At 37.5% G+C, this 16,179-nt stretch overlaps 1 protein-coding gene across 1 annotated transcript in view; it reads right to left on the reverse strand.

The window, feature by feature from the left end:
• Positions 1-428: 428 nt before the first annotated feature.
• CNGB3 (cyclic nucleotide gated channel subunit beta 3) overlaps positions 429-16,179 on the reverse strand; it is a gene marked incomplete at both ends in the record, with an annotated part of 40,219 nt that continues 24,468 nt past the window's right edge. Inside the window, 6 exons of the mRNA XM_083360329.1 lie at positions 429-743; positions 1,594-1,765; positions 3,461-3,607; positions 7,121-7,239; positions 14,034-14,117; positions 15,751-15,848. Coding sequence (XP_083216455.1) covers positions 429-743; positions 1,594-1,765; positions 3,461-3,607; positions 7,121-7,239; positions 14,034-14,117; positions 15,751-15,848 — 935 coding nt within the window. The remainder of the gene's footprint in view (positions 744-1,593; positions 1,766-3,460; positions 3,608-7,120; positions 7,240-14,033; positions 14,118-15,750; positions 15,849-16,179) is intronic.

The raw sequence follows: 16,179 nt of genomic DNA on the forward strand, positions 1-16,179 counted from the left end.
TATATTTGCAGCATACACTTGCAAAGGGCAGCAGGTACCTGACTGGGTCACTGAAAGACCCAGTATATCATAGAAATCCAGAAACATGGTCATTTCTGCTTCAGATCTGAGTCTGAACAACCCCAAATAAATATAAATTAGTATTAGGTTATATTTTAAGCCAGCCAGCCTGGACTAGAGAATGAGGTGAAAAGATTGCAAATTATTTGACCAGTAATCAGCAGGACAATGATCAAATTTTGTACTTTTAAATTATTTTTGAGGACATATAGTTGGTATTCTTCTTATAACTTACAATGAATGCAGTACCACTAACTCTCTACAAGCCTTTTTATTTATGTTTGTGGAACATACAGAGAAACCTGAGATGAGCTACACTTGAATAAGAGCTTGAGATGTCACATATATGCAGTAAAAACATCCGCTGGTTATGTTGCTTTTTTGTCTTTGACTTCAACAGTAAGGATCTCTCCTTCCCCTGATACATTTGAAGGAGTCATGCTAATGACAAGAGAGTCTTTATTGATGCCTCTGAGCAGTGATGTTTGTGGTGAACTTTGTGTGATTGCTTCTTCTTTAGGAGCACTTGACTCTGCTTTGGTTTCTTGGACTTTAATCTTGGGCTCTTGAGCTGGTTCTTTTTCCTGTAGACTTGGTTTGACATTTTCTGTTTTCTTTTTTTCTGCCTTTTCTTTTTCTTCATTCTCTTTTTTTGCTTGTTCTTCTTTGGCTTCAATTTCTTTCTAAATAAATAAATAAATATTGACTGATCTTTTTCTATCATCTTTCCATGTTTTTTACTCCTTTTCCTGATTATTCCTCCTCCACATTTTCCCTCTAAATATAGACTAAATGTATTAAATAATAATGCTTAATTGAACCTAAGTGTAACTTCACAGCTTTATCCATAGTGACTCAAGGAACACAGTCATCCAAGCACAGTTAGTAGACAACCCATTCTTGCTTCATAGTGTTTTTCTGGTCATAGAGTACAGTAAATGATTGACTGATTGATGTAGCACCTGGAATCCTTCACAAATTCTGCTAACTACTAAGACAAGAGGTTGCTACATAAACAGTCTCAGAATTTCCCAGAAGTGAATTTGACCATAAAACATCTCTAATACATCATTTCTTTCTACCAGAATAATTTTAAAAAATATTTTATCACTTTTTTAAAACCCAGTCTCTTCTATATCAATTTGCACATTTCCCAATAAATCTTGTGGAAATATTCAGAGATTTTTCACTGGTATAACTGAAAGTTTGCATGCCTTCTATAGCATCAGTAAAGTATTTTATCTAGATGTAGTTTTACACTGAGATCAACCTCTTTCAAAATATTTTCTTGTAGACTACAAAATAAGTTTATATTCAAAGGAAATTAGATCACACAATTAGTTTTATATTCAAAGGAAATTTCAGGTGTCATGTACAAAACATGCTCTTCAACCTGTAAATATAGTTGCAAAATTAATTTCTGAAATTATTTTTACTAATTGCTAGTGTCCTGAATTTCAGGTGTTACTTTAATTTAAACGATTTTCTGCTTTTCTTATTTTACACTGCATTGGCACCATGGAAGATACATACCAAGGCTTCGTTCTCTTTCTTTACCCTGTTAATTATGGCTAAAATGCCTCCTTTCCCTCCAGTTAATGCTTTGAGCATCTTAGGCGCTTCCGCTTTAGCCATAAGGAGAGCTAGGCCCTTTACAGATGGTGGTGGTGGTCCAGCAGGTTTTCCTGCCTTCTTCATAAGTGCTCTAGATGGTAGAAAAAGAAGAGGGTGGGAAAAGTCATCAAATATAGCACCAAATGATTCTTAATAATTATTCTACTCCCCATTAAGTCTTCCAATCCTATTTTCCTAATTAGTCAATGAAATACAACAACTTCTGCTGGACACTTAGGCCTAATCTTATGCCCTATTTCTGTTTCCATTATTTTTAACATTTAAAATTTTATTTTATCTCACCCTTGTTTTCAAGTGTAGAGAATACGGCTGTCTTCTCTTTTTCCATTGTCAGTAATTATCATGGCAGTTCATCGTACAGTCAGCGAGCTGGTTTAGACTGGATTTGGCATTTTTGCCTATCTATCAAGTCCTTCCTAAGAACTAGGCTATCAAGCGTGCATTATGTGTCTAGTGTGTGTGGATTTTTGTGACACTGTGTGCCGTATGCTAAATGAATCTAATAACTTTCTATTTTATACTTCATTAAAAGAGTATTTTACATGGATTTTTTAAATATGTGTATGATAGGTAGAAATTTGTGCATTATTACTGAAGCTTGGAAATAATCCATTTAGTTTGAAAGATGGTTACTTAAATTTATATTTTTTAAAAATCTATACCATTCAAAAAATGCAGTTCTTAGGCACTTTGAAACTGCAATAAATAAATAAAATTAACATACTTGAAACAGACTAGAAGTAGTAAAAACCTGAAGTATCTAGCAAGAAGTATAATCTCTCTTGTTCTAAGGCTATATTTTGAGGTGAAAAAATATGTGTCAAAAGTGAGTTTCTTAATATTACTCAGAATATGATCCTACTTTGCGTAGTAAGAATCTCTAAGTAGCCCCATGTACTGTTTGCATAAAACAGTAACTTTAAAACCTTTTGTTTAGAATGATTTTTTTTTAACTTGGGAACTTTAAGATCTACAGACTTCAACTCTCAGAATTTCCCATCCAGCATTTTGGCTGTAGAATTTTGGGAGCTGAAGTCCACACGTCTTTAAATTTATCAACTTTGAAGAACTAGCTTTAGAGCTATAGTTTTTGACATATTAATCATGGATTGTCTCTCTTCCAGCACTAATCACACCTCTTCTTTAAAATACTGTGACTATAATACTAACAGGTTTTGGTAATGGTTTTCAAGGCCCTACATGGCATGGGTCCGGAGTACCTCGGGGATCACCTGCTGCCGGCGTCAACTTCCCTCCACCCTGTGCGTTCCCACAGAGAGGGCCTCTTCAGGGTGCCACCGGTCAGAGAATGTTGGCTAGTGGCCCCCAGGGGGAGGGCGTTCTCTGTGGGCGCCCCGGACTTATGGAGTCAGTTGCCGGTTGAGCTCCGGACGGTGCCTGACCTTCGCTCCTTCCGACGTGATCTGAAGACCTATTTATTTGAACAAGCTGGCCTGGCCTGATGGGGGATGTGTTGGGGTTTTTATTACTGGTTTTTTATATTATTATCTATTGTTTTAGCTGGGGCTCCTGTTTAATTCTCTTTTAACTTTTGTATTTTGCATTTTATATGTGCCCTGTTCACCGCCTTGAGTCCTTCGGGAGAAGGGCGGTATACAAATATAATAAATAAATAAATAAATAAATAAATAAATAAATAAATAAATAAATAAATATATATATATCATGGCTAAGATACATTAATGTATCATAGCACTTAGCACAGCAACATTTTTTTCTACACTTAGACATAAAAAACACATACTTTCCCTTCTTTCTCAAGTGCCTTTCAGATTCAGGATAGGACACCAGGATTTCATTCAATGTCTTCTTGTCAAGAATAAAAAGATTGGCAAATCCATGAGCGATCACATTTGCAGTTCGCCGATTTCCTCCACTGGATGCTAAAAGACTGAAAGGGCAAAACAAACAGGAATACCTCTGTTTCTAGTTAGCCATCCTATGAACAGCTTCTCTTACACTTTGAGGATATTGCTGATCTTTAATTTAAATAAACTATGTAGCAGGTCAAATGTCTTATTCTTTAGTCTATGCTTTATGGGCATGAAGAATATCTATTCTCCGAACTTTTTCTGATACTTTTCATGTTTGAAAATGCTATATCCAGATATATCAAGATAAACTTATTGGGAACATAGGGGAAACAGAATACTTTTACAATCTGACAGATTGGGATGTAATTTTCTACCAGCAGGCCCGAAAGGTGAGCTGGGCTTGGAAAATGAAAGTTGGCAAAAGGCCTCTGAGAAAGGTTTGGATTTTAAAGACTCAAAGTTGATAGACTTGACCAGTTATGAGCTCGACTTTTTCTAGAAGATTGAGGAGAATTGGGGAATGAATTTATCATACTCAATCGGAAAACAAATGTTAAGGGATGTTATGTTACAATTTAAAGGACACTTTTCTGTACAACAAATTCTGTGAAGATATATACAACAGGAACTTATGATTGGGGGGAATAAAATCCAATTGTTAGAAAAGATCCCAATTAATATCTTATGGAAAAGCCTCATTATTAATCAAGAATATTTGATCCTGGATGGACCAGAGATAATAACTATGGTGACCTATGATAGACCAGAAGCCATGTAGATTTTCTGCATGTGAAATACAATAAATAGACTGCTAATAGATGGCTTTAAAGTTTAATTTAGCTGTTGGTTTTACTTATTAACTATGTTTCCATATAGTGGATAAATATCAGGCTAACGGGGTTGAGTAAATACTATTCTAGAAATTTATAAATTGTGTGCCTGCTTTGCAAGTAGGTGGAGTTATTATCTTGGAAATATATCAGTATTTATTTGTCTGCTTTGGTTTTTTATTTATTATTTTAAGGACTCTTTTTGTGTAGTCTTGTTATTTTTTGTTTTTGTATTTTTTTTGTATTTTGTATTTTATTGTTTGAATAAAAATAAAAAATGTGAAAAAAATGTTATATCCTCAAAAGGGATCTTCTCTCTGATGTTCTTCACATGAGCTATTCATCAGGGTTTAACTTGAGCTATTTCTAGCCTTGAATTTAGCATTGAATGATGGGAAGCAGAAGGCTAGCATTCTTTGGAGTAGACAATCTTTTTTGGAGGCTAGTTAACACTATCAGAAATTAGTAATTGGTAGGAAACTCCTTTCTCTCTCTTTTTGCTTACATCATTCCTTCATACATATAAATTATCCATCAGTCAAACAAAGCACCGTATATAAGACATGCATCACAAGAGGGAAAAGGTAACTGCGTTTAGAGAAGCCAAGAGCTACAGTACAAATATCCCACTTCCTTAATCTGTGAGTTATTCATATAAATCAGGGCTATTCAAAGTTCACTTTTGTTAATAGAATATTGGAGTAAAAAAATCATTTTTGGAAGTATTAGATCAAGCCTGAATTATTTGTGCCCACAATTCTAAATTAAGCCTGGTAGTTCTTTATTCTTGCATGTGAAACCACTTTACATGAAAGGCAATTTACATTCAGCCTATTGGGAAGACATTACAATCTGATCTCATTAAGACAAGACATTTGAAAGAAGGTAAAAGGGATAAGATAATTGGAATTCAAGAATATCGTTGTGAATAAAAACCTATTACTGGTCTCTAATTACCTTGTTGGTATATTGTTCTGATTCCATTTATTTTTTATTTTATTGCAAAATAAAATGGGTCCAAACTATCCACCTTAATGCTGTCAGATACACCGGAATTCTCAATAAGATGGTCTGGGAATTATCTCAACATAATTGGAAGCACCGTCTTTAACTTAAAATTTATAGGAAGGACCATAGCCAGTGATAAACAATATGCTCTGAGGGAGATGGGTATTTTAAAAACATGAAAAGTAAATACCGTAACATAAAAATAAATGCTTAAAATCTGAGTTCATCTGCATGCTTTTTAGAAGAAAAAGATTTCTGCTCAAGAATTGGGGAGCCACTACCAGACAAAACAGATAAATAATCTGTTATTATTATGTCATATGGAATAGACATTACAAAATGTTTAAGTTTTATCTGTTTTTATGGATTTATTGGTTCTGTGTGCCACCCAATGTCCATCAGAATTGGGTAACTAAGATAAATTTAAATAAATAAAAAATAAATAGGATTATTCTGTATAATACTAGAACTAGTACAAACAGGTCAGAGCCCATGCAAATGTCTATACTACTATACAAAATAAAAAGGGACATATTTACTGAAGTTAAACACAGGTGAAATATTACTACAAATAAGACACGTGACATCCTTTTATAGCAGTGATGGCGAACCTTTTAGAATCTGAGTGCCCAAACTGCAACCCCAAACCCACTTATGTATCGTAGGGTGCTGGGTGGGCATGGCCCATTGGGTGGGTGTAGCTGCAGTGGTAATTGCAGACTGGGTGGGACTAAAAAGTTCAATCAATCAATTCCAATTTTGCGAGATATTTTTTTCCCTGCGAGAAGTTGAAATTGATTGATTGATTGAACCTTTTTTTTTTGCACATGGCAGCGGAGGCCTAAAGTGAAAAGGTTTTATAAAACCCAGCTAAAAGCCTAGGACTGGGGTGACAGCACGCGTGCCCACAGAGAGGGCTCTGCGTGCTACCTGTGGCATGCGTGCCATAGGTTCGCCACCACGGTTTTATAGTCTTTTACAAGTACTATACCTGTACAGGGACAATTTACAGCCTGATCTGATTTCTACTGGTCAGTATTATTAGAAAATCTGTTCTGACTCATTGCTAATGCTGTTCTGACTCATTCCTAATGCTGACACAGGAAAAACATAAATGCCAAATAGTACTAATTTTTTTGTGGGGGGGATTTGATTAGAATGGGATGAAATGTTCCAGGAAGTAAAAACATATGCAAGGATTAAGTTAATTCACTTTCACAGAAATCAGTATAGGGGCTCTTGCATAATACTCCTTTATAATTTCAGTTCTTAAAAGTTATGATAACTTTCAAGTTAATAAGAATAGTGAGATGATTACAAAGGGATGAAATATGCCATATTTCTCAGAATTAGTGCATAGATTTTCAGGTTTCATTGTCTTCTGAACATCAATTGCTTCTCAGAACCTTTCTGCATTTTCTGAGTAATATTTGGCTGGTTACCTTGATGGAGGCTAGGACCCTCAGTTTCTCCAATAACTTCGCCCCATATGCTAATGCACACACAGGCCAAATTAGTCAAAGCAAAATGGAAAAAGATGGTGGAAGATGTTGCTTACAGATTAAAGACAGGAGAAACTCAGTCAAGAACTTTTATCTTGGTTGCCATCAGATAGTAGGGAGAAACTTACTTGCACTGATCTGGGATGGCAGACACATTTCCTGTCTGGAAATGATATTCTTGTTTTAATTTGTTAAAATAGGCATTTGTTTAGTTCTCTGAAAAATTCACAAGATGAACGAAGAAGAATACCTGATTTCTCCAAATACAGCTCCTGCTCTCAAGGTGACCAGGACTTTAGTGCCATCAGGACCTCCAAGTACTTGAACTTCACCTTGTTTAATGATATACATTTCTCTACCAATTTCTCCCTGTATGCACATGATGGGGCAAAAAACATATTATTCATCATATGCAATTATGTTGGATGCTATCTGAAGAGGAATAATAGTTGACATAAAATCCCATTTTCAACTTGGTGAGCTTCCCACAAACTGAATTTCTTCTCTCCACAGTAGTGATTTTCAAGCTTGGGAACCTTAAGATGTGAGAAATTCAACTTCCAGAATCATGCTGGCTGTGGAATTCTGGGAGTTGAAGTCCACACGTCCTAAATTTCCCAAGGTTGAGAAACAGTGCTCTACAGCTAATGAAACAACTTTCTTTTATGTGGTAAGGCAATTCATCTTTTTCCAAAGGTTATCTTAGTTGCAATCTTAGTTATTCATTATAACTTTAGGTGAGGACTGAGACTATTCTGGATTTCTAAATTGGATCATCTATGGTAATCTATAGAAATACAATACCACGTTAATTTTCTTGGATAGCTCAGCAGCTTTCAGTATCTTTGACCTAGAACTGTTGAACCTAGAAGTCATTTTTACTGCAATGGACCCAAACATTTTTCTATAAGAAGCAGATAAGACTTCCCCTCTACTGTCATAGGTACTTGGTTTAATTGCTATTACTTCGTAATCTACTTTGAGCATTCTTTTTGTGGGTTGGTCTTTATTTTTTTCTTTTACTAGTTTGTGTTATACATTTAATGTTATATTTTGCTTTCCTGAAGATGCATGCATCTGAGATTTTTTTCTTTTTTAAAAAATTAAGTTAATTTAATTATACTGGGAAATGAAGAATTACTTACAAATGCAGTAACCACAAAGGTTATTGTGTCTGGGTTGCAAATACATGGATGGCTGTTAGAGATGTGGAAAACTCCCTCTTTATGGACTTTTGCAGGCGAGTTAGGATAACCTAAATAAAATGAAGCTAATGACTACACTGTAGAAAGAGTTGTGAAGCTGAGTAGGAGACATCTTTCTGACTGTCAAAAGAACTAACCAGTTCATTCTTTTCAGATACTGAAAGCTGCTGAGCTGTCCAAGAAAATTAATGTGGTATTTTTTTCTGTGGAAAAATTGGTGGCTCTGAAGCTTAACATTTGTACCTTGCCTTTAAGTCTAAACATGCATTGTCTAACTCTAAAGAATTTCTCTGTTCTTTAAGTCTAAACATGCATTGTCTAACTCTAAAGAATTTCTCTGTTTTAAGAAATATGAATTAATTTGATACCTCCCAGTTTCTTGTTAACTGGGAAGATTAACCTTTATGGAGGTTATTCTAATTAAATGAATCAACCTTTTACTAATAGATGGCTGTCTCCAATAAATATCTGTTTAAATTCATCTTCTTTCAGTGTTCAAAGCAAGAACAGGAATAACAAAGCAAACAAATGAAACAATTCACACTCAAAAGTAAATCAGCATTTTAAGTATTTTCCTAATGATCATTTGCATAATTTCAAAGGAGAAATCAAGAATAATCAACCAACCAAAGCATCTGCTGTTTCTTGCATATTTACCAGCTCATTTGTGAGCTGATTAGCATCCAAATGAAGCCAATTATACCTGGACAAATAGAACTGAAAATTCTAAACTTGTTTATATATATATATATATATATATATATATATATATATATATATATATATATATATATATATATATATATATATATATATATATTCCAATCAAAGTAATTGAGTGCACTATAAAAGAAAAATAGCATGCAACTGGGACATTTCTATCATATATATATATATATATATATATATATATATATATATATATATATATATATATATATATATATATATGGATCCTTGGTTTTTCGGGTTTTTCCCCGCGTAGAACTAAAGGTGTGGGCGCAACGTTTCGACGGAGTCTCATCCGTCATCATCAGGCTTTAGCTTCCTTCTTCTGGGAGAAGCATGTGGCTGTTAGTTCCTCTTCTTTAAACTGCCAGAGGGGGTGTGTTCTGTGGAGGTGTGCTCTGATTGGGTAGGGGACCAAGTGTGTTCTGATTGGGTGGGAGTGTGTTTTGAATGGTGGGTGTGTTCTGATTGGGTGGGGGGGTGTTCTGAGTGGATGGGCTGGTCTCAGCTGCCAGCTCCAGAACTGAGCTGGTGAGTTGTGCTGCTTTTGTTCGGCTTCGTGTTTGTGGTGGTGCCATGTTTTTATAGTGGGTGTCAGTTTGCGCCCACACCTTTAGTTCTACGCGGGGAAAAACCCGAAAAACCAAGGATCCACATACAGGCACCCGTGAAAACCTCAGAAAACATATATAAACAGGAAATAAGATTTGTCCCGTGTCTGGGACTAACCAAGTGTATTCTGAATGCTTAACAAACATTTTATATATACATACACACACACACACACACGCACATATATATATATGTGTATATATATATATATATATATATATATGTGTGTGTGTGTGTGTGTGTGTGTGTGTGTGTGTGTGTGTGTGTGTATATGTGGATCCTTGGTTTTACGGGTTTTTCCCTGCGTAGAACTAGAGGTGTAGGCGCAACGTTTCGACGGAATCCCATCCGTCATCATCAGGCTTTAGCTTCCTTCTTCTGGGAGAAGCATGTGGCTGTTTGTTCCTCTTTTTTAAACTGCCAGAGGGGGTGTGTTCTGTGGAGGTGTGCGCTGATTGGGTAGGGGACCAAGTGTGTTCTGATTGGGTGGGAGTGTGTTTTGAATGGTGGGTGTGTTCTGATTGGGTGGGGGGGGTGTTCTGAGTGGATGGGCTGGTCTCAGCTGCCAGCTCCAGACCTGAGCTGGTGAGTTGTGCTGCTTTTGTTCGGCTTCGTGTTTGTGGTGGTGCCATGTTTTTATAGTGGGTGTCAGTTTGCTTATTGTGTGGTTTGGAGGGGTTTAAAGTGGCTGATGTTGCAGCTGTAGTTAGGTTTCTGTTTTGTGGTTGTGTGTCTTTATCGTTGTGGGTTCGGATTTGCTTTTTGAATGGTTGTGTGGTGGTGATGTCATGTGATGTTATCATGAGTTTGGGTCTGGTATCATTCTTGGTGGTTGGGCCTCGTCTGTCAATCAAGGCGGGTTTCCAAATGGCTGGTAGACGAAGGTATCATCTCGTTTATTCATGCTGTGGGGGCGTTTTTCTATCTCAATGGCTTCTCTGATTATTCTGTTGTTAAAATGTTCAATTTTGGCGATAGTTTTGGTTTTTTAAAAATCAATTTCATGTCCCGTGGCTTCAAAGTGTTGGACCAGGGATGAAGTTTGTTCTCCCTTTCTGAGTGAGTTTTTGTGCTCTTCAATGCGTGCACTTATTCTTCTGTTGGTCTGTCCGATGTATGTGGTGGGGCAGGTGGTGCATGGGATTTCGTATACTCCTTGGTTTTCTAACCCAATTATGTCCTTGGGGTTTCTTAGGATGGTGGATATTTTTCTGTCTGTGTAGAATGCTGTTTTGATGTTGTGTTTTTGGAGGACCTTGCTGATTCTGTCTGTGGTCCCTTTTAAGTATGGGAGGAGGGCTTTGCCATTTTCTTGTTCTCTGTCTTGGGTTTTTGTGGGTGTCTCTCTTCGGATTAAGTTGGTAATCGTGTTTCTTTGGAATCCATTGGCTGTTAGTACATTAGTGAGAGTGTGTAGTTCGGTTTTTAGGTGTTGTTCGTCAGCTAGGTGTTTTGTTCTGGAGATGAGTGTCTTGGCTACGGAGTTGATCTGTGCTGGGTGGTGGTGTGAGAGTGCGTTCAGATAGCGGTTTGTGTGTTTTTTTTATGGTAGATAGTGTGTCCTAGGGAGCCGTTGGATTTCTTGTAGACTAAGACATCAAGGAAGGGAAGTTGATTGTTAGCTTCTGTTTCCATGGTGAATTGTATTTTGGGGTGTAGGCTATTGAGGTGTATGAGGAAGTCATCCAGTTTTTCTTTGCCGTGTGGCCAGATTACGAAGGTGTCATCTACGTATCTGAGCCAGAGTTTGGGTTTGTGGTTGGATTTTTCTAGAGCGAGGGTTTCAAAGTGTTCCATGTAGAGGTTTGCGATGACAGGTGAGAGGGGTGATCCCATGGGTGCTCCTTCCATTTGTTTGTATCTTTGTCCATTGTAGATGAAGTATGTGTTAGATAGGCAGTGGTTGGTCAGATCTAGGATGTGTTTTGGGGGGTTGTATTTATTTAGGATAGCTGTCAAGGCTTCTTTGATTGGCACTTGGGTGAAGAGGGATACAACATCGAAGCTCACAAGTAGGTCACAGGGCTGTAAGTTTAGTTTACTTATGATCTCTATGAATTGGAATGAGTTTTTGGAATTGGAATAACAAATGGAAGGAGCACCCATGGGATCACCCCTCTCACCTGTCATCGCAAACCTCTACATGGAACACTTTGAAACCCTCGCTCTAGAAAAATCCAACCACAAACCCAAACTCTGGCTCAGATACGTAGATGACACCTTCGTAATCTGGCCACACGGCAAAGAAAAACTGGATGACTTCCTCATACACCTCAATAGCCTACACCCCAAAATACAATTCACCATGGAAACAGAAGCTAACAATCAACTTCCCTTCCTTGATGTCTTAGTCTACAAGAAATCCAACGGCTCCCTAGGACACACTATCTACCATAAAAAAAAACACACAAACCGCTATCTGAACGCACTCTCACACCACCACCCAGCACAGATCAACTCCGTAGCCAAGACACTCATCTCCAGAACAAAACACCTAGCTGACGAACAACACCTAAAAACCGAACTACACACTCTCACTAATGTACTAACAGCCAATGGATTCCAAAGAAACACGATTACCAACTTAATCCGAAGAGAGACACCCACAAAAACCCAAGACAGAGAACAAGAAAATGGCAAAGCCCTCCTCCCATACTTAAAAGGGACCACAGACAGAATCAGCAAGGTCCTCCAAAAACACAACATCAAAACAGCATTCTACACAGACAGAAAAATATCCACCATCCTAAGAAACCCCAAGGACATAATTGGGTTAGAAAACCAAGGAGTATACGAAATCCCATGCACCACCTGCCCCACCACATACATCGGACAGACCAACAGAAGAATAAGTGCACGCATTGAAGAGCACAAAAACTCACTCAGAAAGGGAGAACAAACTTCATCCCTGGTCCAACACTTTGAAGCCACGGGACATGAAATTGATTTTAAAAAAACCAAAACTATCGCCAAAATTGAACATTTTAACAACAGAATAATCAGAGAAGCCATTGAGATAGAAAAACGCCCCCACAGCATGAATAAACGAGATGATACCTCTCGTCTACCAGCCATTTGGAAACCCGCCTTGATTGACAGACGAGGCCCAACCACCAAGAATGATACCAGACCCAAACTCATGATAACATCACATGACATCACCACCACACAACCATTCAAAAAGCAAATCCGAACCCACAACGATAAAGACACACAACCACAAAACAGAAACCTAACTACAGCTGCAACATCAGCCACTTTAAACCCCTCCAAACCACACAATAAGCAAACTGACACCCACTATAAAAACATGGCACCACCACAAACACGAAGCCGAACAAAAGCAGCACAACTCACCAGCTCAGGTCTGGAGCTGGCAGCTGAGACCAGCCCATCCACTCAGAACACCCCCCCCACCCAATCAGAACACACCCACCATTCAAAACACACTCCCACCCAATCAGAACACACTTGGTCCCCTACCCAATCAGAGCACACCTCCACAGAACACACCCCCTCTGGCAGTTTAAAAAAGAGGAACAAACAGCCACATGCTTCTCCCAGAAGAAGGAAGCTAAAGCCTGATGATGACGGATGGGATTCCGTCGAAACGTTGCGCCTACACCTCTAGTTCTACGCGGGGAAAAACCCGTAAAACCAAGGATCCACATACAGGCACCCGCGAAAACCTCAGAAAACATATATATATATATATATATATATATATATATATATATATATATATATATATATATACCCGAATATGCCAAGACCTACAGATATATATATATGATGATCCAGTGCCTTGAACATTCCTTTAGTGCCCAATGGAGTTAAATGTTTAACATATGTCTTACGCTCTGAAAATAGCAGCTATGGAATACCTGTGAACTGGGACTCTACCATGCTGGTTAAGAAATTATACTGCTCAAAAAAATAAAGGGAGCACTTAAACAACACAATGTACTGTATTTAATAGTAGGATGTCTTATTTTCTGTTCCCTTTATTTTTTTGAGCAGTATATTATATTTTTGTAATATGCTGGCATCCCAGTAAAAATTATCTTCCCAAAGCTGCTATTTGTTCTTGGAAATATGCTTCCATTGGCATCAAATGAAGCTTCTTTTCTGTGCCAAGCAGGTGAATAGTAATTTTTCATGGAACCAGAGCCAGAGTTAGGAAACTGCTGAGCTACTGAATGCATGAATATCAGTACTGATTATTCTTGGCAGAAGATAGCATATCTGTATCTCCATTTTTTTCAGATGGCAAGTGACAAAGTTTTATACCCCTGCCTCATATGTTTTCCTGGGTATTATAGAGTATTTATGTGCAAATTGTGCATTCAATATTTCACTTCTAATGATGTGCCAATATATAATTCACATTTAAATACTATACATTCATATCCTTTTTAAAAATTATCCTGTAAGTACAAAAAACACTATATTCTCTGGAGCAAGTAAAAAATCTGAGAACATATGGTGATGATCATGCACTGTATTATATACAGTATGCATGGTATCTAATTTTAATATTAATATTGTTCAAATATCATTTTTGATCTACAGCAGAACTTATTTGTTTTGATTTTTAAAACAAATAGGTTGAATCACCTTTTTGCACACAAAATCGCCAGGTAAATACACAATGGATTTCAATCTCAGCAGTATGTCACATATCATTTGGGATTCACATTCCTATTTAAAAGGGGAAAAAAAACCTCTTTCAGGAATATATTTAAGTGAAATCCTATCAGCAATTCTAAATAGTGGGCAGCTTCTGGTGGGAAAATTTGGCGAACTAATGTCTCTGAAGGAGCAAAGAGACATCATAGCTGAGAACACCTGTTGGAAAATGGATTCTGGCTTGAATAATCTCCCTGGATCAAATACAGATTGTGAGATTTCCATGTGCATTCTGGACAGCAGTTCCTGACGATTAAACTTCAGAAACAGAAAGTTTTTGCAGTCAGATAGGGAATTGAGCTGCTGGCAGTGCTGGAATTCCATCTATGCTCACCGTTTTTAAAGGAGAATTGGAGGAAATGCAAAAGGAGTGCTCAGAGGAAACTACACAAAAAATCACAAGAGATGCAACAGGAACTGGAAAAAGATGATAATGAAATTGGTGCCACAGGGATATTGATCTTTTCAAATTTTTGGCCTGATTATGGATTGCAAAAGTTTAATGTGGAATACAAATGGAGCAAAAACTCCTCAAAAGAGGAAAAATACAATTGCTTGAAAAAATTAAAGACATAATTTGCTCACAAGCGACTCCTATCAGGAAAAAAAAGGCAAAATAGTTGGCCTATAAAATTTTGGCTCTTGTTTTCTGTTAATTATGTTTTTGTGACAAAAAAAATTACTTTTGCAGTTATTTTTTGTGAGAATGAAGCTAAATGATGGAGAACAGCTAGGACATAGAGAAGCATTGTTCTCTCGTAATTCCAAATCTTTGCTGCTATTAGATCAAGCTCACTATTTCTATGTATCTTGCAGCTTTTGTATCTTAATCTAAGTCAACATAAAGAAACAGATGGAATGGGAAGAGTTCAGGAAATAACTGTTTGCTATATGGGAGTGGTGGCAAACCTTTTCGAGACCGAGTCACCAAACTGCAACCCAAAACCGACTTGTGTATTATTGGGTGCCAGGTGGGCATGGCCCATTGGATGGGTGTGGCCAATTGGGTGGGTGTGGCCCATTGGGTGGGCGTGGCTGCGGTGGTAACAGCAGACTGGGGTGGGACTAAAAAGTTCAATCAATCAGTTCCAACTTTGCGAGATCTTTTTTCTTTCCTCATGAGAAGTTGAAATTGATTGATTGATTGAACCTTTTTTGGGGGGACACAGCCACGGAGGCCTAAAGCAAAAAGGTTTTATAAAACCCAGCTTAAGGCCTAGGACCGGGGTGATGGCGTGCGTGCCCACAGAGAGGGCTCTGCATGCCACCTGTGGCACGTGTGCCATAGGTTCACCACCATGGCTATATGGGATGAATTAGGCAGGTCTTTGCTTTTCTGAATCTTCTGGATGGATCAGCATCTTACATGAGTCTAGTACCATCAGTGTCATGACTTCATGTGATGGACCAACATAATAACTGCAATATCTCACTCTGATGATTAAATGTATTTGTAGAACTTCTATAGATTGTTCTTATTAAGCCACTAGTAAGAACCTGTTGATCCTCATCAAGCCCATAGTAATTGCCGCAATTTGATTATATCTTTTGTTCTACAAATTGAACATGCTTGTTATAAAGGCTTGCTTTACAAAAAAAAAATCTTGCCAATGTTAGTTGTTATATTACACAAAGTTCTACTGACTTTGAACAAATCGACTTTGCGGACAATAGCAAAATTGACATCAGTTGCAATGGCTAACTGCATTTTTCCAGGCATTTGCTCCAATAATTCTGATTCATCTGCAAGACAAAATAATAAAAGTTGGTTTATGCTACTGGCTTACAGTGAAAAATGACATACGCCCTCCACCTCCAAGTGATTTGAAATAATGGCGATTCATCATATCATCTGAACTAGGTTGCTTAAATGTAACAACAACAACAACAACAACAATAATAATAATAATGATGATGATGATGATGATGATGATGATGATGATGATGATAATAAAGTTGGAAGGGACCTTGGAGGTCATCTAATCCAACCCTCTGCTCAGGCAAGAAACCCTATACCATTTCAGACAAATGGCTATCTAGTCTCTTCTTAAAAACTTCCAGTGTCGGAGCATTC

Source organism: Vipera ursinii, assembly GCF_947247035.1.
Source record: "Vipera ursinii genome assembly, chromosome: 3".
In the NCBI taxonomy this organism is placed as follows: Eukaryota; Metazoa; Chordata; class Lepidosauria; order Squamata; family Viperidae; genus Vipera; species Vipera ursinii.